Raw genomic sequence first — 26,107 nt, 5'->3', positions numbered from 1 at the left:
GGGGTTTGCACGTGTTTTGGAGTTCGTACGTGCTTTGTCTCTAGGGCCCAACGCAAATATACTTTTATTTATTCACTCCACATAAAATGTGGAGTGAATAAATAAATCATATAATACAAAAAACAACTATTTACATTTCAACTTTTAGCTTTTTCCTTTTAAACAAATTTAAAGTGAAACAACACAAAACACTGCAAACCCCAACACTATAAAATATCAATTAAAATATGAAAACAAAAAGAAGATGCACATTCTCTATTCTATATAACAGGTATAAATATATTGTGACACAACCCTAATACATATTCAATAGGAAATTAAGAACTTGCAGTTAAATTCAGGGTTTCCCTTAACTTTCAGAGGTTGCATGAGTGATATGATAGATGTATGGTCATCTCTCAGCAAAGCTACTTCATGGCTACAAGTAGGGGTTTCATAGCTACATTAACCATACTTCTTATCCTGAACTTAACAATCATGTTGGTTCTCTTTATTGTCTGTCTGTCAACACCTGTTTGTATCTGATGTGGATCTCTGCTGTGCTATGATGTGGAACATTATGCTAGTAGTGAGTCTACACAGAGACAGGCTTTGATTTAGTTTTTTTCAAAACAGTTTACATTATCTTGATAAGCATGTTGTGAATGATGGAACAACGATGCAAAGATTGCTTTCTACACGTTTAAGCTGGTTGAACAGGTTTTTCGTTAAAAAGGCTATTTTGTTTTTAGACACAAAGGCTCTGACTGCACTTGAAAAAACAAGTTTAACCATCTTTCACTTCACCTTGGTTCACTTTTTGCTGTGCTACCGCTTCTTTGCTGTCTGTCATTTTGTTTATGGGTCAGAGAGACAAAATTTCAAGCCAAAACACCGCCAAAAGAAAACTCTGCAGCAGTGTTTTGTCTAATTTAAGTGCCTCGAGTCCTGCACTTGATTTATAATTGGGGAGATACAACAACACTGGGCTCGCATTTGAGCTCCACAGACCACATGTTTGGACAGTGAGTGTCAGCACTTGGCATGTGTAAATATAATTGCTCTTATTTTCTTTTTTAAGGCAGACTGTCACAGTGTGTTCACTGCACAGCTTCACATATACACTATATGTTAATTAGGTGGTTTTTCAAAGGAAGGTGGAAATTGTTATCACCATGGCCTCATCCGGGCAGAATGCAAAGAAAACAGCCATCAATTAGTTGCCATATATCTGAGTTTATTTCAGTGTAATTGGTGATAATTTAAAGGAAGACACATGTGGACTGCTAAACTCTGAAAGAGTAAACAAGGTTCGACTGTAAGTCACTAACTTAAGAATAAAGTTTTAAATTTAGAAGAACAAATCAAACTCACCTCAGCTGCCACCGAATGTGGGAGTGAAAAGAGGGAGCTTAAAGTGAATTCAGTCCTTATATTATGTGTGCCACGTGAGTTCAATTAAGGGACAAACTCCAGAGTCAATCAGTGGTGAGAAAGCAAAAGAGGTAAGTCTGGTGAGGCGAGGGAGAGTGAGAAAAATGGTAAATAGAATAAGAATCTTTACAACACTATACAAGATTGAACCACTCTTTCTTAATCTTTGATTTCAGGTGTTTTTAATCCATTGCCACAGGTGTATAAAAGCCCCTAGTCATGCAGTCTGCTTTTAAAAACATTCGGGAAAGAATGTAATTCTAAAGAGCTTATCAAATTTGCATGCCATCACCACAACAAATCAGTTTGTGAAACATCTAGTAGGGAAGAAATTTCACAATCATCTGTAAGTGGCAACATACAAGCTGCAAACATTTAGAAACTACAGCAACTCAGCCAAGAAGGTGTGACAGCACAGGCACACAGAGCATAAAATTAATCAGAGCTCTGATGACTCACTAACTGCAGAGTTCTAAACTTCCTCTGTCATTAACATCAGCACAAAATCTGTGTGAAATTGAGATGTAATGTTTAAATGTGAAAACACACACACACACACACACACACACACACACACAAATTCAATATTTTATCAAATCCAGCAATTGTTCCTTGCTGGAACAGAACTGGATAAGACTATGATTCTGATTTTTTTTTTCTTTTGTTGAAACGTCCACAGACATAGTTGTAGGTAGGATTACCCTCACACTGCTTGTATTTTTACAGAGAGACTTCAGACTAATTAGAAAATATCCTGCAGTTTGAAGGTCTTTGTTGTTGATCACATTAATCTGAGAAAGGCTGCTCCTCAAGGCCAGTTCACTGGATGTGTACAGGTCACAAAACCCCTTCCAACCAGTGCACCTGGTGTGCATGAATCAAACGCTCCTTAGAGACCAAGGTGAAGTCAGAGTACTGGGGTGATGATGACAAAGGTGTGTGCGTGTGTGTGAAATGAGCTCATTGACCCAGATTTGCCACACTGACAGATAAGACTGGTCTGAACATGGGGGTTGGGGGCATCGGTGCAATTCTTCTGAACAACTGTATGACTGAGAGACACAGATTTGTACTTGTTTCCTTTGTGAGAACACTTACTGACAACCTGTCTTTAAGACTTTTAAGCAGAACCCAAAAAGATCTCAACCTTTTAAAGTTGTGGAGAATGACCAAAACATCCACAGGATCCAGAAATATCCTCACTGAATGTTTTGAGAAACAAGAACAGGTCAAAGACCAGAGGAACTCTTCAATCCTGCCTCTTCTAACATAAATGATAACTTAACTAAAAATTATATTACAGTTTTAAAAAAAAAAGTCACAGATCGTTCAATCATGTTTATGACTGACAGGTATTTGGATCTCAGTCTGTGTGTGTGTGTGTGTGTGTGCGCGCGCGTCAGTTATTTCGGGCTTGTCTACTTTTAGTGTCCAGCTGGGATCAGGCTGTCAGAGCAGGTCCCAGTAGGCCAGGCTGCTACAGCCCTGTCCTCTATATCAAAACATGGAGTTACCATTGCCCTGCCCCAACTACTGCTACTCTCTCTCCAGGTAAAGAAGACGACCTTTGACCTGATCGTGATCAAAACTCATGGGTTTAGTAACGTCTTGTGAGCAAAGATCAGATTGAGTTCTACAAAGTCGCAGAACCACAGAACAAAGGCAGCAAACAGCTCACATATTAGGGCTGCCACAAACGATTATTTTGATAGTCGACTAATCAGATCATGCATCCATTGGACGTAAAATGTACAGCTTATTGCACCAGTAGCATCTGCTCTTATATAACTATCATTAGCTTACAGCTTGAAGTGTTTAAGGTATGTTCTAACTAAAAATAAAGACAAGATGAGAGTTTATTAAATTTTAATGACATTTGCAGATTGTTTCGGTGAAGTTTAATAAACTCAGCCGTCTGCTCCTTGCTATCTAAAATATAACAGGACACTGGAGTATATTCTCGAGCATCTCACACTTCTGATAATCTGTTGTCTGCTTGACATTTATTAGGCTGTGTAAAAACTATAACTTTAATCTCAGCCAAACCGATTTACTCAGGAATAAATAAAATACTAAAAAAAAAAAAAAGCCAAACAATACCATTTTTAAGTTATCTAAGTGACTTATATTACATGTTTAACCTGAGTAGCGAAAGACAGCGGTGGGCTTGAAAACGATTTGCCGGGAGTCCGGTGTTCTCACGGCTCTAGTGAGCCTTGAACCCCGGCTTGCTATCGAGCTGGTGAGACGTCTGTTACCCACATAAAACATCGGAGCGCTTTTGAAAATATGTGGTGTCTTGATAAACTGAGCAGATGTTTGAAGTTTACACAGCTACATTCTCGCCTGAAAATATGTTAAATGTTTATTTTGTGACCCAGAAAGAATAATATGAGTAATATTAAAACTAACTAGCTGCTGCCATTGTTGACAACTGAGCAGGGCCGTGCTACGAATTCTGGGACACAGCTTCTTCTCCAGGGTTTAATGGCAGCTGGCATCCTTGTACATGCAGTGCTGCCATCTTCTGTTTCAGTCCGTTATTACACTACTTATTCCTGCGTCTTTTGGGATCTTACAAAGCTTCAAACGACGCGTCGACTATTAAATTAGTCTTCGACGATTTTAATAGTCGACTAATCGTGGCAGCCCTATCACATATGTCAGTTTGTTTTACACAACAGCGTTCTTTGTAGGCTTATTTGAATTATTAGGAACAGGTTATCTATATAAAGACAAACTCCAAACTTGCTTTGCCACATATCTTCACATTTGGAGGTTCTGGTATGCAGATCCCTGTGGGGCTTGAGCAGAACAGAATGCAAAAAGGGAAGTGCAAAAGGGAAGCTGCGGAAGGACAAAATTATGCTGCATCTGCAGGTAGATCGCAATCTATCAATTCTGTCCAGTTTATGCAGGAAAACAGGACATAAATTGGACTATGGGTTGTCATGATACTAAAATTTCAAGCTCCATACTGACATCCAGGAAAAAAATCTCATACTCAATACTACTTTTAAAAGTAAACAAACAAACAAAGACGGTATTTTATGCTGTTGTTTCTGTCTAGGTGCTGGTTAACTTTTTCACTTTCAATCTGGGTTTTAACACTTAACATAACACTTTATGTTTCATCACACCCAAACATTACAATATTATCCCAATACATTGCTAATAATTTGCGATTTTTAGCTTTTTTTCACCCCCAAATACACACCAAGTTACAAAAATCAACAGGCGCTTGACTGGCTGACATGCCACGAGACTGTGTCATCAGTCATCACTGTGTGAAGAAGAAAGAAGAAAATAAATAAATAAAAATCACACAACACTTGCGACACAAGCGACGCAGCGAGCACAAAAACGGCCTTAGCTATTCGTGAGGGCAGCACTGTGGCTGTGTGTCATCTGGAGGAGGCGAAGACAGCACTGTCAGTATCAATATTGCTGCAAATGAGCATATAAGATCATGAGCAATTTTTAGTGTCAATAGTATTTGAGTATCTTTTTCTTTTTGACGACCCTAGATCACATCACTGAACCTGAGAAGACGTCAGAGACACACTTGCTGAATCCATGTCACCAAAACGCAAGTGATTACCACAAAGAAACAACACCAACAGGTTTTTGTTCTCACACTAACAATTGTACATTGTTAGTGTACCTATGAAGTACATTATGAATTTGAATAAATAACACAGAGAAAACAGGAAGTCCTTCCATTTTAACAGTCACAGCCACTAAACTGAAACATTTCTGTTTGTTGCCAACGAGTCTGAAGCAGAGTGAAGATTAGGCAAATTAGACCAATAATGGATTAAAAAGCCTGTGTGTGGATTGAGACAGGATTTTAGAACACAGTTAGACACTTATGTTACTGTATAGCTTGAATTGAGACTTGTCTAACATCAAACTGGATCAGAGTTCTGACATCCACAAGTGAAACTCTGTCTGCCAGGGAGCATTTTATCTTGATGCACTGATCCAGTATTTGGATCGCGAATGGGTCAAATCCTGACTCAAAAACCTGGATCACATATTGGTGACCTGGGCTGGCCCATTTAACTTAGTTGTCTATATGTAGGCATTTCACACCTGTGATGCTGACATTTACGGCTGCAACGATTCATCGAATAATTCGATTTAAAAGAAACTCTTGGCATAAATTCTTTGCTTTGACGTTTCGTTTTAATGCACAGCTCAGTAGGCGCCGATGTGTTAAATGATGTAAATGTGAGGGTTTCATCCACATTTGCTGCTAAAACAGACCTGAAATACAAACGTATTCAGGAGCAGTGTGTGAGTAAGAAGTCTGACGTCATTAAGCCCACAGAGCCCTAGATTTAAACAAAACCACCGATAACAACAGCAGCAGGAGAGAGATGGTGAAATCAGGTAGCATGGAAGAAAACGTGTTTCTAATATCCAAAAACAGCAGCGCTGTTCCTGAAATCACCATTAAAATTTTTACTGGGAAAAAGCTAGTGAGTCTTTTATCAAACCACCTGATGAGAAAACTCTGACGTTAAGAAAAACAAACTTTGTAGCTGCTCCATCGAAACTTCGTTGTTTCACACAGAGAAACATCTGCAATAAGCCCCCAGAAGTTGCATTAATATGCAGATGAACCGTTAACATACAATGTGCTCTGTGAGCTATGTAAACTAACTGGATATCTTGTTTTGACAATCACCAAGCTCAAATGAAAGGACAGAAAACAAAGCACAGAAAAATGTCAAATAAACCAGGACCACAAATTTTAAATATTCTGTCTTTTTTACTTGTCTGTTCAAAAGGGTTGTGCATCCTGTAGTTCATCCCTACACGGGCTTGGATGAGAGAATAAGAAAATTAAAAAACAACAACAACAACAAAAAATGTGGCTAAAATCTAATCTTCTTACAAGTAACTTCAAAACAACCACATCTAATCATACAAATTCATACGAACAGGGAGAAACTATGAATGAAATCTCAGCCATTTGGGCTGAGCTCTGATTTTGCTGTGGGAGGCATTGCGTTGGTATGTTTTGGGACCATGCAAGCCTCACTCCAAATCAAGACAAGACATCTTTGAGGATCAAAAATGTCTGAAGATGTTCTGGTGATGTTCACATGTGAGGCTAACACCTTACTGAGACACTTTACCGCTTGTTCCTTTACATTTGTCTCCTGTCTACACCATTTCATTCTTTTCACTGCGAGTTCATAGAGTGTGGGTTATACTAACTCACATTCATTCATTGACAGTTTGTATTAATAAACCAGCGTCCAATAATTCCTCACTGGCCCCCTCTCCTGCACGCCAAGTTCACACCTCCACTTATTTGTTCCGCTCAAGCTTCATCAGCAGCTGGTATCCACTCTTATCAGGAGCTCTGACAGAGTCACGCTTAAGGCATCCAGCATCAGTGACGCTGCAATACAAGTTTGACTCTTTGCCAATGGGACGAGGAGAGCGCTCGGGTACTGATAAACATACCAACTCAACAAATAACAAGAACAGAACAAAGTCCAATTCCGAGCTTGCCTGCAAGAAACAATGACGGTCAGTGGTGATAAATTTGATTGATGGTGGCTTTTAATTAACTGGTCCCAAAGTACAAGGCAATCGGTCAAACCCAGAGGTATTCACAGATATAGACACAAAAGCTTCCACCATTACATAAACTAAGGTAGCTTTTTTAAAATAACACAGGCTTGGTGACACAGCTGCAACTGGATGGGCGTGATTTGTAGCAGCCTGACTGTGAGAGATCTGCTTTCTGCTGTACTTAGTAATAACTATTTATAACTTTAAAACAAACAAACAAAAAAAACATCTATTCAATGAATGGTTTTTACTTTTAAGTATCACATATTATTTGAACTGTTCTACATTTTTAAGGTTAAACGTTACTGGGGATGGGGAAAGAATTGATACAGGACAGTAATGTGATATTCTGCATTGCAAGGTTATATTGATATAGGGACAAAATCAGTATTTTATTAAATAAAAGTAAAATATTTTGGGAATACTATGAAGAAGAGGTCACAGTTTTACTTGGACTGACAGCAGTCACTCTCAATAAGTTTGCAAATGGCTGCTGTTTAGTTTATAAATGTAGACAGATTGCCAACATGTTGCCATGAGTCTGAACGAGTCCTTACCAGTGAACACAGTTCAACTCAACTCAACTGGCTGCCAGCTAGTTGTATTCTGGTTACATTCCAAAAGAACAGGAAGGTTATCGAGCGCAAATGTAATATTTAAATATGAATTTCTGTCTGTGTAGACAGCAACAGGTGTGATTTTCAATGATTTATCACAGTTTACTGCTGTATTATCAGAAACAGTAGATGTAATTGCCAACCTGACCCCATTCAATTCCAGACTGAATCCATCTTATAGCAACAATTATACCAGGTGTTGCTATTGATGTTCTCATTTTGCAGCAAATAAATAAATAACTCAAGTGAGACAACTTTATTTTACTGGATAAAAACAAATTCTAAAAGTTCAACTTTGAGGAAATTATTTGTAGTCAAAAAAGGTCACAAATCATAATATATGTTATGGCAATACTCAGTATATCCCAAACAAAATGTTCAAAATTGCAATATCATCATATCATCACTGAGGTATTGTGAAATTATTGTATCGTGGGGTGTCTGGTGATTCCGACCTGTATTAGAGCTTTATATAGAACAATGTATGTAAAAAATCTACTTTTGACTGCTTTCCTGTCACAAAGGCTTGATACAAAGAGTTGCCACAGCGGGTAGCTCCACGTTTGATGTCAGATGTTCTTCCTGACCCAACCCAAAAGAGGATTTATGTTGCCGGCTAAAATCAAACCTGTGCCCTTTCTCTTACCAAGTGAATGTGTTAACCATTACACCATTGGAGACACATACAGAGCAGTATTAAATTACATACATTTTCTATGTATTTAATAATTGTGTGAATTAAAACATTTTCTTAAAGCAGGAACTATACAAGTAGCAGGAAACTTATAAAAGCAAATACTATTATTCAAATAAATACATAGAATGGTTCTGCCATAACCCTATTTGATGGCCTCATGGTGAATACACTCTAAACAGTGGTCATAAATAGCTTCAAGAAACTATTAGTTAGTCCAAGTCTATGTAACACTAAACTGATCTTACATAGACACCTTTAAAAACAGATAAAAGATTTGATAATAACTCATTTATATGTCAAAGAATTAGCCTTGTTTATTACAAAACAAAGACACTGTATTCTTTTTACAAGGAAACCAAAGGCACTCCACACTGGTGTGGATTTAAATAAATCTACATGGTTTAAAAATGTCTTGTCTTTGTTTGTTACTTAATGCCACTGATTATCATATTAGTACATGCCACATTCAATAGGTGATTACATTTTATCATCTTAAGTGCATGGGCAGCCCATTTACTGAGGTGAAAGTACTTCTACCACCCGAGACTGTGAAAAACTAGAAATGCTCTCATTTTATCATGCCTGCTAAAAGCTTTGACCTTTTATCTGATTGTCTTACCCTCCTAACTTACAATTGTAACGCTGATAGTTAAGGCCTGCCTTTTATCTTACGATTTTAAAATTCAAGTGTTTTTATTCTTTAATTTAATTTTAAATTTGATTTTTTTTATTATCAAATATGACAGTAAGATATGACTAATATACGGGCTTGAACATTTTGTTTTTTTATTTTGTATCTCATGTTTATAATATTTTGATGTCACAATTTTTTTATTTTTCAATACTAACTTAGTAAGTTAACTACTGAGTTTATTTCATCATTCATACTGAAAAGAATAACTTTTAAATGGTTACGTAGTTTTCCTCCAATTTCATTTCTTTTCCTTATGTGCTGTGAATCACAGTCGCTCGGGCCCAGCTGTTGACTCAAAAGCAACATTAGCGACTAACACTGCTAACAGCTAGCGTGACAAACCAAAATGACTGAGATTAGATAGCTGACAGTCGGTTGGATTCACTTCTCTATTACCAACTAGCGCCTGAACTCAGTAGCCACGGTGGGAACGTTTTAGCTTCATATGAACAAATCAGCTAACAGAGGAGAACGACAACAACAGCTTCGGCTACCTGCTAAATTTGTCTGATACCGACTGAAGCTAAGCGCTGCCACTAGTCGAGCTAACGGTAACCCAGAGCTGACCCTTTAGCTTAGCCACTTAGCCAGTCGGGTTACAAATATCGAGTTTAGCTGCTTTTGCCTCCCGTTTAAACCAAGGCCATGCCTAACTAATCGATGAAATAATAAATTAAATATTGCAACACTGCCACTACCTCTCTAAAACCAATTGTCTACACACTGTCCATGTTGTTGTTGTTGGGGGTTAGCATGGTTGGAATTCAGTGCTAGGTTGGGAGGGCTAACCTGAAGCTCGGCCCTCTCCACTTCCCAGTGCGCCCTCTCCATCTCGAACCGGGCCCACTCATGCTGGATGTAGTGCAGGATGCCGGGGATTGTGTACTGCTGCTGCGGCCGAGGTAGCTCATCGGGCTGGTGTGGTACCATGACTGCTCCGCCACCACCGCCTCCAATTGGCGGATTAGCACTACTGTTATTCCCCTGCTGCTGCGGTGGCGGAGGCTGTCGTGGGGCACTCGTTCCGACCCCTCCTCCGCCGGGGTGTTCGTCCATAATTTTTTTTTTTAAGTAGAAGGAAAGTCTCCACAGGCAGCAACGATCCGCGGAGGGATCCCCGCCCCCTAAAGCCCGTGTCTCAGCTCCGTCCCTGTCTCGCTGGCTCCGCTGTGTTGTGTAAAACTGGCTTTCCTCGGAGCGATGTGGTGCGCGCGGCTGATTGGGGACTTGGTGTTTTGTATAGAGCTAACCGGCCGCCATTGCTGTTCTCTCCCCCGACCTCTCTCGGATCCGATGGTCAAGGTGGGAGAACCCAGCCGCAATGCCTGACGGGACACATCCATCCTCCTTTTCCCTTCCTGCTATCCAAATATATTATGGAACCTTCACTGCTCAAAGAAAGGGTAGTAAAATATAACTCTTTAACGGAGCATATATTAAGATGTATAGGGAAATACAGCAGTTTTACCTTTAGCTAGCAGATACATTGTGGTTATTGTCTATTGCTCCTTTTAAGTACCACAACCACAACTTCTAAACAGCTGAATCTAAAACCCCGTCCAGGATCGTAACGAGCATTTTTAAACCGTGAGTACAGTACAATAAATTATGTACAAATTATGTATTATGCATCTTTCAAAGGAGAAAAATGCAAACATTAATGGGATTTTCTTTTGGATTGTTTGCGTTGAATAATTACTCCCTCAAATGTCTTGAAGCTTATATTACGAGCATGTTTTTAAAGTATAAGTAGAAAGTACTTGCGTTCAAATGTAGGGAATAACTGTTACCCTGGAAGGCACCTGTCTACGCATGCGTACCAAATGCTATGGCTGTATATTGTTGAATGTCCTCTTTCGCTGGTATTTATTTACCCTTACAGTAAGTACTTTACAGTAATCTTACTTTAATCCTGTAAACCGACAGCATTGTGTTTAAAATAACATTAGATTGGGGCAAAAACTCGTTAACAGAAGTTCCCGTTTTAGCCCGTTTGATGGAGTTAATGTAGCAACTGGCACAAGCTAACAGCTGGCGGTAAGTAAAACAAACGTTCAGGTATGGAGTGAGGTATTAGATTGCAATATCTCATACCACGGGGCAATGGTCTGTACTGATAATATCGACTTTACGATTCCTCTGCAGCCAGCAACCGATCGGATAATGATCAAGTTCGTGCTAATGGTGAACCGACAGGGTCAGACCAGGCTGTCCAGGTATTATCACTCTGTGGAGCTGAGCAGAAGAGCAGCTCTTGAGGCCGATGTAGTACGCTACTGCCTGAGCCGCAAGAAAGATCAGGTGTCTGTCTGCGAGTTCCCAGTCTTGTTTAGATCAAATAAATAACATAACAATATCATGTTTATAACCCCTCTCTGTTTGCAGTGTTCCTTTGTGGAGTACAAAGACTTTAAATTGGTTTACCGCCAGTATGCTGCTCTGTATATCGTGGTGGGCATCACAGACAGTGAGGTGAGTGTGATCGGAGGTATTTTACACCTCTTTCGTCCTTTCAATGGTCAACAGGACGTGTTTCTCCTCTTTACTCTCACAGAATGAGCTGTCCATCTACGAGCTGGTTCATAACTTTGTGGAGGTCTTGGATAAATACTTCAGCCGGGTGGTGAGTTCAGTTTGATCGAGGTTCTTACAGAGATAAATACTGGTAGCCGCCAGTGCTACACCTCAGCATCCTAGTAGATGCATCTGTGGTAGAAATGTGAAAATCCTAAAAAGCCTCAGAACTTGAGGTCAAAGTCACAATGACTAGCTATTTTGTAGATGCACCTTTTGAATTGGTAAATTTTACCTCACTTCATTCTCGAGCTATACTGCTGAGGGGTGAAAACCATTGGATCCATTATCAGTGCAGGTCTAAGGCAGGTCTCAAAACTGGCGTCAAGCCAGCCTCCAGTTTGTTTTCTGTTCCCTGTGTATTCAAAGTATTACGGGAAGAGATGTAGAAACCTGACTTCAAAATATAAGCCACCTTCGAGTGAATTAACAGATATGTTAAGAACATAATAACATATAATTTAGTCTTGTTTACACACTCTAATGTTAGCTCCACATGACACAACCCTGTATCCTAGTAGCGCCCTGTCAATATCAAGGCCATCTTATGTTGGATTCCAAAGTAAAAGCCCTGTGAATTTTCATTTTTGAACTACTCTTTCAATAGAGTAGACTAGAATAAAATAAAGCTTTATTATCCCACGGATGAGAAATTTCGGCGTTACAGAGCTCTTGCAGCAAGGGAAAATAAAATGTAAAAGGAAGGCACAATGTGGTCCTATAAACATAAGCAACCGAAGTTCGTAAATACAGGTATATACAGATAACAGTGTACAGAATGTGTATAGAAAAATTGGAAAATTGTACAGAGATATGTATAAAATGTACAGTAAACAAGCTGGTGAGTAAGATGACCAAAAGAATGTTAAGTTGCATTATAGAGTCTGACAGCTGCTGGTAAGAATGACCTGCGGTAGCGCTCCTTCCTACACTGTGGGCGTAAGTCTACTGCTGAACGAGCTGCTCAGTGCTCGTACAGTCTCATGCAGGGGGTGGGAGGTGTTGTCCATGATGGATGTTAGCTTAGACAACATCCTCTCCTCCCCAACCTGCTCGATGGACTTCAGTGGACAGTCCAGGACAGAGCTGGCACTCCTGACCAGTTTGAGTTTCTCCCTGTCCCTCTCTGCCATTCCGCCACTCCAGCAGACCACAGCATAGAAAATAGCAGACGCCACCACAGTGTCGTAAAACGTCCTTAGGAGTGTCCTGTTCACCCCGAAGGATCTCAGCCGCCGTAGCAGGTGGAGACGACTTAGACCCTTCTTGTAAAGTGCATCTGTGTTTGTGGACCAATCCAGTTTGTTATTGAGGTGAACACCCAGGTATTTGTACTACTCCACCATTTCAATGTCCAAACCCTGGATGTTCACTGGTGTAATAGTTGGTGGCTTCTTGCTGAAGTCAATCACCAGCTCCTTCCTCTTGCTGGCATTGATGCGAAGATGGTTCTGTTCGCACCAGCTGACGAAGTCAGTGATCAGTTCAATTATTTCAGAATGCTCTTAAAAGCAAAACTCATATTTCCAAAGACTAGTTGCACTTTATATCAACAGTATCCAACCCCACAGTGATACCATGTCAATTTCAAGTCAGTCTGAGTTTTGCCTTCCAAAATAAAAGCCATTTCAAATTGCCCATATATGACTTAACTTTCAATGATTTCAAAATGCTCTAAATAGGAAAATTCCTGTTTTCACAGGATAATTTTTCACCTTAAATCAACAGTGTCCAACCCCACAGTAAAACCATGCCAATTTCAAGTTGCTCTGATTTTGCCTTTTAAATTAATGGCCCCTTTGAATTTCCCCATATATGATATACTCTTTCAATTTCTTCAGAATGCTCTTAAAATGAAAATTGCTGTTTCCACAGGATAATTTAATTCTAGATCAACAGTGTACACTCTCATGGGGATACCAAGTCAATTTCAAGTCACCTTGATTTTGCCTTTCAAGGTAATGGCCCGTTGAAATTGCCCATATATGACCCACTCTTTCACTGACTTCAGAACACTCTTAAAAGCAAAGTTGCTGTTTCCACAAGTTAATGTCACTCTATATTGACAGTTGTCATGTTCACAATTTTTGGAAGGAATCTCAGGAGAAAGGTTTGTCTTTTAAAAAAGGATTTACTTTGCTTTTGGCAGTTGAAATTACAAGTTTACACAGCGCTGTGGACATCTATGTGAACCAGCAGCATGTTTCACAAAAAGGATGACCCTCAAGTGTGCTGTACAACATTATATAGTAAGACAAAAACATAGATTAAAGGAGCTATCTTCCTCCCGCACGGACGTGGCAGTCTTGGTGTCATCCTCGTATTTTCGTGACCTCGTCTGGTATCTGCTCCCTCGTCTGTAAGAGACAGAGAAGCAAAACACCTCTCTGCCTAGCCTTGATAATCTAATGGTATTATCCATTGTTCTTCTAGTGATTCAAAGTTGGTTTAGAATATCATGTTCGGCACTCTCTGACCCAGACTTATTCTAATCATAATCTATGTGTGTAAGCATGTTTGCAGTTATCCCTCTGCACCTCTAAGTCATTTCCAACAATATATCAGTCCGGTCAGTCACGTCGAACGAAGCTTTTGAAATTCAAAAGACTTAGTGCCAACTTATTATTGGGCACATTTGCAATGTGTGTATGAAAATGATTATAACCACTTATTTTAGTAATAGAAATCAAACATTTTCAATCCCAACATTCCCTCCTTTCACACGTTTTAATGTGTGAACAAAAAACATGTTTCGTTCAGCCTGCTGTCCCACAGGTTCCCTCCAGAGTGATACTCAGCCTTTCAGCTTTTCCCTCTTAACTGGGATGGTGTCCTGTGGTCGAGTCAGCGCTAAATCAGCTGTCGTCCCCAGGTCAGATACTGGGTCTTCCAGACTGTCAGCCGGCCTCCTCATGGGAACGCATTAAACGAACACAGGCATCTTATCTTCTAAACACGATTCAGTTTCTTTTGATCATTAAAGCTTAAACACAAAATTGCAATATACATTTTGCCTTTCCTACCTCTAAACACCTGGGGCAATTTATGTCTTGGTTCAGCCATGAAGCCAGCTCACCTGATTCATCACAGAGCCCAACCGACACTGGCAACTGATAGGGTCGCACTGCATGTTCTTCCCTTAGTGTCGCTGTTTTCAATCTGTTAATTGTAGTCCTCAAACATGGGATAGACAACATCCACAACAAGTCAATACAGCTGTGAATGTGGCCAGTTATCAGTCAATTACCAATCAATGACAAAATGATAGCTTTTAGCCACTCATCCAGAGGATCTTCAATCCCAGAAAACTCCTTCTCCTCATTTGATAATGTCTATCCTACTCTGTCAAAAGTTCAATTTTCAATTCAATTTTATTTATATAGCGCCAAATCACAACAAAAGTCGCCTCAAGGCGCTTCATAGATACAGAGAAAAACCCAACAATCATATGACCCCTTAGAGCAAGCACTTTGGCGACAGTGGGAAGGAAAAACTCCCTTTTAACAGGAAGAAACCTCCGGCAGAACCAGGCTCAGGGAGGGGCGGGGCCATCTGCTGCGACCGGTTGGGGTGAGAGAAGGAAGACAGGATAAAAGACATGCTGTGGAAGAGAGACAGAGGTTAATAACAAGTATGATTCAATGCAGAGAGGTCTGTTAATACATAGTGAGTGAGAAAGGTGACTGGAAAGGAAAAGCTCAATGCATCATGGGAATCCCCCGGCAGCCTATGTCTATTGCAGCATAACTAAGGGAGGATTCAGGGTCACCTGGTCCAGCCCTAACTATATGCTTTAGCAAAAAGGAAAGTTTGAAGCCTAATCTTGAAAGTAGAGATAGTGTCTGTCTCCTGAATCCAAACTGGAAGCTGGTTCCACAGAAGAGGGGCCTGAAAGCTGAAGGCTCTGCCTCCCATTCTACTTTTAAATACTCTAGGAACAACAAGTAGGCCTGCAGAGCGAGAGCGAAGTGCTCTAATAGGGTGATATGGTACTACAAGGTCATTGCGACCCGTCCAGGGTGCAGGGTATGGTAGCTGGAATAGCAACATACCCAAGGATAAGCAGAAGAGAATGACTGATATGATGAAACTGGGATTTTGTTACACTTAATTATTGCAAACACAACTAAAACTATAACTGAAACTAATCAAAACTAAACTGAAACTAAGGATTTTCAAAAAAATAAAAACTAAACTAAACTAGCAAACAATTTGGTAAAAACTAATTAAAACTGATATAAAATTGAAAATCTGAAGTCAAAACTAAATAAAAATAAAAACTAATGAAAATTGCAAAACTATTAAAACCCTGACTCCCACACACGATACCATTGTGAGGGTGTATAAATATGGGCGCCAATTGTGGTCATAAATATTTTGTACTTGTAAATTAGGATTCGTATGTGTAAAAATAATTTGTGTGTGCGTAAAAAAAGATTTGTGTGTGGACTAATAGGTGTGAAACTCGGCACTCAAGTTACAAGTACGAATTTTGACCCGGTTTTTCTTCCTTTCATCTGATTGGCCAATGTCATGTTAATCACAAATTTAACTATCCAATCAGAGAACAGGTGGGTTTGGCTATTGGAGGGGTGATTTATGGAGCATCCCTGGGATAATAAAACTTTATTCTATTCTACTCTATTTGAAAGAGCAGTTCAAAAATGAAAATTCACAGGGCTTTTACTTTGAAATCCAAAATAAGATGGCCTTGATATTGACAGGGTGCTACTAGGGTACAAGGTTGTGTCATGTGGATCTAACATTAGAGTGTGTAAACAAGGCTAAATTATATGTTATTATGTTCTTAACATATCTGTTAATTTACTTGAAGTTGGCTTTTATTTTGAAGTCAGGTTTCCACATCTCTGAATACACAGGGAACAGAAAACAAACACGAGGCTAGCTTGACTGCAAGTCTCGAATTGGAGGCTGGCTTGACACAAGAGTCTTACAAGCATTAAAAGTAATGATTACAGTTTCAAACATATTGTACACTTTTTGAGATGTCTGTAACAACAAATGAAGACACTGTTGAAATGCATGAAGCTGCTGCTGTTTGAATGTTTCAGTCTAATGTGCATTTCTCCCTACAGAGTGAACTGGATGTATCCTGTAACACAACCACAGCTGCACACACTGCATGTATAAGAGTCATGCTAAAAGCACAGTGTATATTTTACCAAAGCTCAGTAATTTTTAATTGCTTGTTAACTAATTTCAAATAATAATAATAAATAATATTATTATTTAAAAGCTACTTCATATACATTGTATAGTCAGCTGAAGGACAGTGACCATTGACAAGGACAGAGAATGGCTAAAATAAAATAACCTGGAGACACACAATAGATTTAGAGCGGAGGTCAAATATTCATGTAAAAGTTACCCATCACTAGTTGTTCAGTAGGAGTCTTTGTCTTTCTTTATTTCCTTGTTTCCTTGACCCTTCGCCTTTATCAGATAATGTTCAATCTGGATCGAGTTCATATTATCCTGGATGAGATTATCCAGAACGGACACATTGTGGAAACAAACAAGAGCCGCATCCTCGCACCCCTCACCACTATTGACAAGATGGTGGACAGCTAACAAAAAGAAGAAAGGAAGTCACGGACTGTTCTTCAGGCTGAGGACTGGCCTGCAGCTTACAGTCTGAATTTAGAATCTGCTTAAAGGTACTGATGTTAAAATAATAAAAAGAACAACTCAGTGCCCACATGTACTCTGGTCAGTATATTAATACACATCTGTACAGTGTATCCAGATGTTCGATCTGCACAGCTGAGAGAAGGAAGCCTCCCTCTGAAGTTGGCCAGTTTGAATTTATTCGAGAAGAAAACCGGTTGTGTGAATTTAGCGGGGAATGAATTACATTTTATTTTTTTATTTTTAATTTGCCTTTCGGGGTATTGGCAGACCACAGGAATTGTTTGTAACAAACCAAAACGTAAAGACATTTGGTGGTATCATGTCTAATATGTAATAAAACAATAAAAAAAAAACAAAATAAAAATTCTATAACTCTAGTTCATTTTTTTAAAATATATCCTTAATACTGAAACATCTGTATGATAAGTTTGCAAAAAAAATTTAGAAAAAGGCTACAAGATAAATATCTAAATCAATTACATCTCTACGCGGTGATTCTCAGCAACTGGACTGCTGTAGATGATAAATCTGCTTCAGCCTCATGTTGGTTGAAGTGCGGTTGTAATACTGAAACACTTAAACGTGCAAACGAAATGGGAAAAAAAAAAAAGTATCAAAGATTCATATTCTTCCACAGACCACAAGACTCATTCTTTACTTCATACTTTGCAAACATTTTAATGATTATTTTTTTTGGAGCATACACATTTGAAAATATCTGTTTACCTCAAATTGCAACTTGAGTTAAATAAATGTTTATAATATACAAAGAAAATACAGGGATAGCAGAGCTTTCTTTTTTTTTTTTAATCTTTCTCTTTAGATGTGCCTTGCACACAGCCAGTGTTTTTGTCTCTATAGCTTCATTGTAAAACAAACACCAAAGGCTCTCTGACCTTTGACCTTTACAACTGGTCAGTAACAACCAGAGAACTGTCGCACACACACAAAAACAAAAAGCAATAAATGGGGGGAGGTGGGGATCCATGAACATTTCAGGGAGGAGGAAGTGAAAACAGAAGCTACGAGTCAAACCAGGCACCAAACTGAGAGCAGACAGGAGGAGGAGATCAGCACACACACACGCGCGCACACACACACACACGCAAGCCTGCAGCATCAAAGCTGGGAACAGACCAGCAGCAGCAGCTCAGGATGGTGAGGAAGAGGATGCTGCTGCTGATGATGAAGGAGGCGGTCAGAGAGGTGTGAAAGATGTGACAGCGTTTCTTTCATTTTGTTTCTGCAACATAAATCCTCCTCCTCCTGTAGCAGGAGGTCCGGCCGTCAGTCAGTCAGCTGGTTTGGATTGGCTGGCTGATCCGTCAGTCACAAGGCGAGACGGACAGATGACTTGAGAAGCATGCTCAGTGTGGCAGCGGTGGTCAGTTGAGGTGGAAGCCTTTCTCCATGGTAGCGGCTAACAGGCGCTCCCTCATGATGTCCTCAGATGAGTACTCGGGCAGCTTCAGGTAGTGAACACAAGTGTTGACAGATGGGTAGCTGGAGTCTGTGGCATCCACCTACGGAGGCAACAGTCAGTCAGCTTACTGACTAAAACTACACACATTAACAAACTCAGTCATTCAGAGAGCCAGTTTACCTTCCTGACGATGGTGAGTCGGGGGTGAAGGTTGGCAAGACCACCAGGTGGCAGGGTGGAGCAGCCAGTGGTAAACTGCAGGAAGGCTTTACGCTCATCAGATGACATTCCACATAAGACTCGCACAAACCGCAAGAAGCCAGGGCTGAAGGAAGAGGAGAGGTTAAATACACGATGCCGTAGCTCAGTGTCTCCATTAGCATTCTCAATCATCCAGGAAAGTAAATCTCCAAAAGTTGATTCTGTTCATCTGGACGTAGTGTTACCATGACGCTCCGTCCACATGAACAGAATCAACTTTTGGTGTTTCCATTAGTGTTGATGTAACATGTCATACCTGTCTCTGGTGTAACCAAGCTTTGGTTCTGTGTAGTTGATGATGTCGTCAGCAGTCCAGGAAGGGGACTGGTTGCCACAGAGGATCATCTGCACCTCCTTATGGCTAAAAGAGCTTAGTTTCTCCATTGGAAACACTCGATTAAAACCCTCTGAGGAGGAGAGGAAACATTTATGATATTAGATACCCAAGTATTCACTCGATTTTAGAAATAATCACAAATTTACTAAACTGCCAGGGAAAGGGAACCAAAAAAAGTTTCTTGTCGCAATGGAATCAATTCTATTGTGACAATGAGTCGATAGAACATAAGGGTCTAAAATGAGAGTCAATCTTTAGGGAAAAAAAAAAGTAAAGAGCTCAGGTTAGAAACAGGTGTGAGAATAGACTGGCAGCTGTGTATTTTTCAAAATTTCATGTTGTTGCCAATAGCATCTCCTCCTGTCGGCCTCGGTAAAGCTCAAACTTTACCAAGACCAAGTCCAATTAGGTCAAGGGCGTTCCCAGCATTAAAACAACTGCCTGTGAACACAGAGCACTACTTTCTTGCTTTATGTTGTCCACCTCTTTCCTCGTTTAAACAGGAAACCATTTTATTTTGTGTTTTTTGTTTTTTTTTCTGAAAAACTAGCAAAGAGGGCAAAACAGATTTCTCCACAGACAGGACACTGTAGAGAAGTAATGTGCCAGTTTTGCACATTTACCTCTGAAGGCCTCCATCTGTTTCTGGATGCCAGTGTGCATACAGAAGTCAAACATCAACTCCACGTACTCTTCTGCATTCTCCATGGACACCATCTATACACATAGTAAACACTCAGTGAACTCTTGTAAAATGTGCAAATTTACGTGAAGATATTTCCATCCACATAAGAAGCTTGCTCTGAGGCATTTTTACCTCATCGTCTCCATTTGGTTTGAGATCCACTGCAGAGAAACCATGAACCTTGGAGGATGGACAGAACTGAAAGTTTAACCTGCAGAGAAAAGTTCAAGTGGCTGTCAAACATCTGGTCCGTGTCATATGGGAAAACAAGTCAAAAATCGTAAACTTTCTGCTTTTGCTGTGCAAACTCTTTCACTGCAAATACTGAGCTCAAGTATTCGACAGTCCTGACAGCATGTGTGCTTGTCAGCTGGAACTAGAACACAAGTTATTTACTGAGCTGCTCCTCTGCTCAGATGTTTTTGACCACAACAAAGATTGCCTAGTTAAATCTCGGTACCCAAATACTTCATAAGACTTTATTCTAACCCATGTGGTCTCACATGAAACAAGATTTTTCACATCTCAGTTTCTGGTGAAAACATTATTGTAAGAAAATAGTGCTGTTAAGTGAATGTCATTTTGTTTCAGTCCAGTTGTTTATTTTAAGCAAACAAATGCTAAACCTTTCTTGGTACCACTCATCTTCATCTTTTCCCAAATAACTATGTACCACTTTCTTTGCCATTTCATTTGTCTTATTTGATTTTTAAATGAATTGCTAATGCTATTATTAGCTCTTGGTAAAGGGTAGCTCCAGTTTGACTTCAGCGTGCTGTGTATGCTGTGATTAGAGCAAGGAGAACCCCCTGAGGCTGATGAACAAAGCCAACACACAACAAAACTGCAGTTTCTTTAGGTACCACTTGAGGCTGGCTCCAAAAGGAAGTGAATCCCTTAGACTTGCAATGTTAAAATGAAACATTTAGAGCATTAAAAACTATATCTACAGTCTGGTATCCCCAAAAGGACTATAGGCGTAACAGTAAAAAGCAGCTATTATCACGGTCCTCTTGGTCTTGGTCTTTACTAACCTCTAGCCCTTCTAAGCAAACACTAAAGATGCAGATCGCGTTACCACAAGAGTAACACCTTCAGCACCTTTGTATGCGTCTTTTCTTACCCGAGGTCCTCGACACTGAGGGGAGGTCCAGAGCCCAGCGGGTTCTTCAGCATCAGGTCCTGCAGCCTAGTGTTCTTCTCATCCTCAGACAAACTCTTACTGGCCAGAATCTGCCTCCTCTTCACTGCCAGATCCTTCACTTCCTTCAGGAAACTCGCCCTGGAGGAGGCAGGAAGAGGAGCGAGAGGAAAAGGGCATCATGAGTCTGCTGTAGTGTAGTTATTCTATTGTTGACCTGCTTTCTCTCTGACTTTATCATTTCCTACTCGTTTAGTGCGTCTCTCTCCCCATTTGTGTTTCTGCTGCAGACCAGAACAGATCCTAGAATTTCACAAGTTTAAAATACATATTCTTTTTATGCTCTGCCTCCTTAACTTTGCATGTTAATTCTGTCTGAATGAGGTTTCAGTCATGCTTCACTTTAACAAAATTGAACCAAATGTTGTTAAACCACATCAGCTTGTGCAGATGATAACACAAGCCTTTTAGTGTTGGCAGACACTTTCCAAGTTTCTGTTGTTAGTGCTTTAAAATTAAGGCTGCTCAGATTTCAAGAAGTTTCAAAATGACCAAAACTCACATCTTATATTTCATGGTTTTCTTAGAACTTAACTTCAGCAGTACTACATGTCACGGGATGTGTTCAGGTTCAGCAGTGAGCTAGAGGGTGACCTGCTTGGGTAAAACATGAGCTTTCAGGCTGACTGTGAGAACGCTAAACATTAAAAACTGTCTCGAGACCTGTGTGGGTTGATAAGCTGGAAGTCGTCCCAGGTCAGGATACCGTGGTACCAAGCTGGAGGTTTTGGTTTTGGTGGGTCCATGATGAACTCGGATTTGGAATCCTCATCAAAGCTGCCCACTGAGTAAGTCTCCTGGCTTTCCTCAGTCGATGCTTCAGACTGTACCTCAGACAGTAGCAGGAAGGGCTGCAGGTGGGGCCGCTCAGGGTCGTTACCCTGCGGTGAGCTTCGAGACTGGTATAGCAGCTTGCTCATGTTAGACTTGATGTCCCCCATGCAGAGCAGCTTAAAGAAGGGCTGTGATATTGGTAGGTCGACCAGCCGGTTGTCCTGAATGCACTTGGCCAAGAAGATGCCCAGGAAGTAGAAGAGTTTGGTGATTCGCTCCAGTTCCTCGCTATCCTGAGGGAACGGAGCTGGAAATAGACCACAGGAACGCTGCACATAGTAACCGGGAGGCTTCAGTCCACCACCCAGGTCCACCTGAGACAAACATAAGAGGGATATCTGTTAATTCTCATCTGTTACTTTAAAATGAGCTAAGGCACTGAAGATTCCTGCTGTGGCAAAGAGGAATCAAGGCTCTTTTGGGGGGTTTTCTCCTTAATTTTAAAACTTACTTTTTGTGGTACTTCTTACTAGAGATGGACCGATCCGATATTACGTATCGGTCCGATACTGACCTAAATTACTGGATCGGATATCGGAGAGAAATAAAAAAAATGTAATCTGATCCATTAAATATCAAAAAAGCACCTCACAAAACTTGCGACATGGCATAACTCGGCTCATAACCGTAGCACCTTGGAGCAGTATGCATCACGTGATAGAGCGGCTGTGGCGTGGGAGACCTGTCGGCGGTCTGGTTGAGTATTTGGAGCCTCGCTACCAAACCGGCATTTCATCTCCGAGGAAGTGATCCCAGAGAGAAGTAAAGCAAGTGTGTAAGTTCATCTCTGAATGTTTGTAAAGCATTCCAGTGTTAAGCTTAACAACCGATATATGGAGCGACTGCCTCTCCTGCTGCTACTTCAAACGTGAAACTGATTAATGATCAGCTGATCGGCTTTTCTGTCACGAGTCCGTTTCTCTTGTTTGTTTATCGCCCACTTCGCGCCACAAAGAGGAAACCAGCAGCTGAACAACAGCAGCACGTTTAAGCTTGATAAGCTGTTGTTAGAATTTATTCAATATTACTTTCTACACCAGGATCCTTTTCTACGTTTAAAATGTCGAGCTCTTAATAAATAATTATCTGAATCTGAACACCCAAAGTTTTAATCTGATGTAAAAAGTATAGAAGTCCATTACTGTATATAGTAACTATTAAGTCTAATATACCCTAGTAAGCTGTAGCACTTTTTCCTTTGGGAAGGTACCATCTGTGCAGTCTGCAGTTCTGTTGAAGAAAGATGTTGAATCTATTTAATTATTCTTGAAAAATAATTGATTTCTGTGCATTTTTTTTTCACACTGCATCAAATTAACGTTGATTACGTCGATTAGGCATCATGAGGTGGAGGGTGGTTGTTTTTTTTTTTGGTTTTTTTTGCTGAGAGTTTGCAACCCTATTAGTTAGGTTGCTTACTCTTTAAAATACCAGAATAGGGAGGATGGAGCAGGTTTAAGTTTATTAGATTGATCAGTCTCGCTGAACTATGAAATATTTTGGGTGCAGTGTATTTTTTGCATACAGGTATAACAGAATAGCTTTAGTGTTGCTGCATTTTGTATAAGCTCAAACTGAAGTTTAAAAAAAACAAGATATTATAAAAACAGTTTTATTGATTAGAAACACGCTATATCGGATTCATATCGGTATCGGCCGATATCCAAATTTATGATATCGGTATTGGACATAAAAAAGTGGTATCGTGCCATCTCTACTTCTTACATAAAAAAAGCATCATCACTGTCACTATTTTTAAACTTACATTATTTTCCCTTGCTTAATGACCACTGGCTTTTAATGCCACCTTCAAATTTGATCACAGCTACTAAGACAGACTAGCACTGACATTACAACATTTAAATATATAACACTAATGCTACTGCTACTGCTACTACTACTAATAATAATAATAACAACAGCAACAATAACAATGTCTCCTAATATGACAGAATGGGATTCTTCACCAATTTTACTTTTAAACCTGTCACTTTGTGAACGTGGTAATACTGACCTGTCGTGACTCATCGTCAGGGAAGTCATCATCACACAGCCAGATTCCCAGTGACGTTTTCTGAAACTCTGCAGCCACCAGAGCATAAAACTCCAGAGTTGGACCGAGACCCGTTCCCTCCTCACCCTGAAACTCCACCTGGAAACACACACAGACACACTTAGCCTGGCATGCCACGGACCGATAATTGTAATGCATGTTGCAAATCTAGCAGTAGACACAGAAGGTTTTCTTTTGTGATTTGTTAAAAACAAACCACCTCTCACCTCTAGCACAGACTTTTGGTCAGCATGGATGTGCATGACGGACTCAGCCCATTCCATCATAGTCTCTCCTCTGGGAACTTTCACTCGTTCATGTTTCAGTCGACCCACCCTGAAGTCACCAGGATCGTCCCGCCGCACTGTGGTGGACGGCCGAGAACGCTCCATGGTTGCCTCTCGACGGTTCTGGAGCCACACAATTGCCCTGCAGACAGAGTGGGGTCAGAGGCCAGAGTGTTGGAAGTACACCAACAGGACGTGGTCTTCAAGGTTAAACTTTAAAAAAGCCAAATTCAAATGTCGATAACAGGACTTTCTACCGTCTTTGAAGACCAAAATGCTAAATCTGTCAGTCATAAAATGATGTTTTCAAAGAATCACATTTAAACCGATAACAAAAGAAATTGTTGTCGATTTTATTTTATTATTTTACTTTACAATTTTTATGTTATAAGCACAAAGGAGCACATTTTTAAGTTGTGTTGTGAGGGTCTCTCCCTTGTAATATCAAGTGTCTTGAGGGAACTACTGCTATGGACTGGAGCTATACAAATAAAACTGAGCTGAGATGCCTCAAGTTATGTGTGGTATGTTTGTTTACTCCTGTATCACACTCACCTGGAGGCTCCAAAAGCAGTGCAGGTAAAATAGAGCTGTCGGGTCTCAAAAGGGATGAGGAAAGGACACTTGGAGGTGAGTTGTTCACACCAGTCGGGCAGCGCTCCACTTGCAAGGGCTAGAGGCTCCTGGGAAACCAAAACATTCAACATCGTTAACTAATGAACTATAGCACTCACTGGAGCTTGTATTGCATTTAGGGTTTTTTCCACCATAATTGTCTGAGGTTTCAGCAGGTTACACATTTTAATCACTATACTGAAACCTGGTGTTGCACGTTGTGCACTACAACACATTATGTTAACAGAAAAGGGAGTTGTGATTTTTGACAATATTGAAAGGCCAACTTTTTAGAGACTTTCAAGAAGTCTTTTTTAAGGAAGTCTTGAAATTTTCAGATTGATGAAATGACAAAAATGGAACAAACTGACCTCAATCTGTTGCAGGATCTTTGTAGTGATTTTTTTGCTGGTGAAATCTTCAGGAGATGCATTGAACTGAAGCTCATCTATATCTGCAAACACAATTTCAAGATTTTGAAATGAGAGCCCCATTCCCCCCTCAAACCTCCAAGTTAAGTCCCCATTTTTAACAAATACAACCATGCAAACATGTAAACATAAGCAACTATTTTAACCTTTTCCTTGAAGCTAGTTTATCATACCATGGTATTGCCCCTTTCTAAAGATATTTTATAAAGGGGAGACGGCAGACTGCAAACCTACACATACTCCCGTCCAGTACCCTGGAAACCTGAAAGCACATAACTTGAATACCACTGGTTGACTAGCCGACCAGAATAGGGAAGGGAGCAACAGTAGAGTTTACCATGAAGAAAAAAACCACACATCTTGAAACTTAAAAAAGAATAAATACATAAAATAATGTGGGTGGAAAAATACATTATGGAAAGTACAGAGAGTGGTTGCACACACTTTTCATGTTTTTAAACAATTGGTTTTCACTTCAAGTAGGGACTAATAAGTGTATACTTCTGCCTACTCCTTTTCAAACAAAAGAATGGAATGATATTTTGTAATGATTGTGAAGTAAAAGTAAGTAAGTAAAATTTATTTATATAGCACATTTCACAGATAAAAAAAAAAAATCACAAAGTGCTTTACAATAAGATCAGACATACAAGTTAAAATTAATTAAAAGCCCGTTTGTATAAAAATGTCTTCAGCTGCTTTTTAAAGGAGTCAGTAGAGTCTAGACAGCGTAAAGACAAC

The 26,107-nt window shown here is 39.9% G+C and overlaps 3 protein-coding genes across 8 annotated transcripts in view; 1 reads left to right on the top strand and 2 right to left on the bottom strand.

The window, feature by feature from the left end:
* The window catches only part of strn3 (striatin, calmodulin binding protein 3), a 30,808-nt gene extending 20,461 nt beyond the window's left edge, over positions 1 to 10,347 (bottom strand). The window contains exon 1 of the mRNA XM_005728562.2: positions 9,803 to 10,347. Coding sequence (XP_005728619.1) covers positions 9,803 to 10,069 — 267 coding nt within the window. The 5' untranslated portion in view covers positions 10,070 to 10,347. The remainder of the gene's footprint in view (positions 1 to 9,802) is intronic.
* Positions 10,348 to 10,527: 180 nt separating this feature from the next.
* On the top strand, positions 10,528 to 17,606 carry ap4s1 (adaptor related protein complex 4 subunit sigma 1). Of its 4 annotated transcripts, none has more exons than XM_005728558.2 (7): positions 10,780 to 10,894; positions 11,002 to 11,050; positions 11,159 to 11,314; positions 11,399 to 11,485; positions 11,568 to 11,636; positions 16,684 to 16,695; positions 17,051 to 17,606. In XM_005728558.2, exons 3-7 carry the CDS (start codon positions 11,177 to 11,179, stop codon positions 17,177 to 17,179), a joined length of 435 nt encoding a protein of 144 aa, XP_005728615.1. In that variant the 5' UTR covers positions 10,780 to 10,894; positions 11,002 to 11,050; positions 11,159 to 11,176; the 3' UTR covers positions 17,180 to 17,606. The 4 variants fall into 4 exon arrangements, with proteins under 4 accessions (XP_005728616.1, XP_005728615.1, XP_005728614.1 ...); XM_005728557.1 differs by having other exon boundaries at positions 10,987 to 11,050; XM_005728559.1 differs by lacking the exons at positions 10,780 to 10,894; positions 11,002 to 11,050 and adding an exon at positions 10,528 to 10,600.
* A 265-nt stretch (positions 17,607 to 17,871) lies between these two features.
* Positions 17,872 to 26,107, bottom strand: part of hectd1 (HECT domain containing 1) — a 53,722-nt gene continuing 45,486 nt past the window's right edge. For all 3 annotated transcript variants that reach the window (XM_013909687.1, XM_013909689.1, XM_013909688.1), the window contains 11 exons: positions 25,307 to 25,389; positions 24,876 to 25,003; positions 24,261 to 24,462; positions 23,995 to 24,132; positions 21,810 to 22,294; positions 21,069 to 21,227; positions 20,078 to 20,156; positions 19,884 to 19,977; positions 19,180 to 19,330; positions 18,843 to 18,987; positions 17,872 to 18,762 (listed from right to left, as the gene is read on the bottom strand). In XM_013909687.1, coding sequence (XP_013765141.1) covers positions 18,625 to 18,762; positions 18,843 to 18,987; positions 19,180 to 19,330; positions 19,884 to 19,977; positions 20,078 to 20,156; positions 21,069 to 21,227; positions 21,810 to 22,294; positions 23,995 to 24,132; positions 24,261 to 24,462; positions 24,876 to 25,003; positions 25,307 to 25,389 — 1,802 coding nt within the window. In that variant the 3' untranslated portion in view covers positions 17,872 to 18,624. The remainder of the gene's footprint in view (positions 18,763 to 18,842; positions 18,988 to 19,179; positions 19,331 to 19,883; positions 19,978 to 20,077; positions 20,157 to 21,068; positions 21,228 to 21,809; positions 22,295 to 23,994; positions 24,133 to 24,260; positions 24,463 to 24,875; positions 25,004 to 25,306; positions 25,390 to 26,107) is intronic.

This window comes from Pundamilia nyererei, unplaced genomic scaffold, assembly GCF_000239375.1.
Source record: "Pundamilia nyererei isolate P.nyererei 1_Seehausen unplaced genomic scaffold, PunNye1.0 scaffold00029, whole genome shotgun sequence".
Classification (NCBI taxonomy): Eukaryota; Metazoa; Chordata; class Actinopteri; order Cichliformes; family Cichlidae; genus Pundamilia; species Pundamilia nyererei.
Note: the sequence above shows the minus strand (reverse complement) of the source record. Positions and strands in the feature narration are given on the sequence as shown.

Excerpts from the sequence above, each read along its gene's own strand:
- ap4s1 (XM_005728559.1), top strand. The coding sequence starts at position 11,177 with ATGATCAAGTTCGTGCTAATGGTGAACCGACAGGGTCAGACCAGGCTG. Across the intron at positions 11,315-11,398 it reads TGAGCCGCAAGAAAGATCAG|TGTTCCTTTGTGGAGTACAA; the intron begins GTGTCTGTCTGC and ends CTCTGTTTGCAG. Across the intron at positions 11,486-11,567 it reads TGGGCATCACAGACAGTGAG|AATGAGCTGTCCATCTACGA; the intron begins GTGAGTGTGATC and ends TTACTCTCACAG.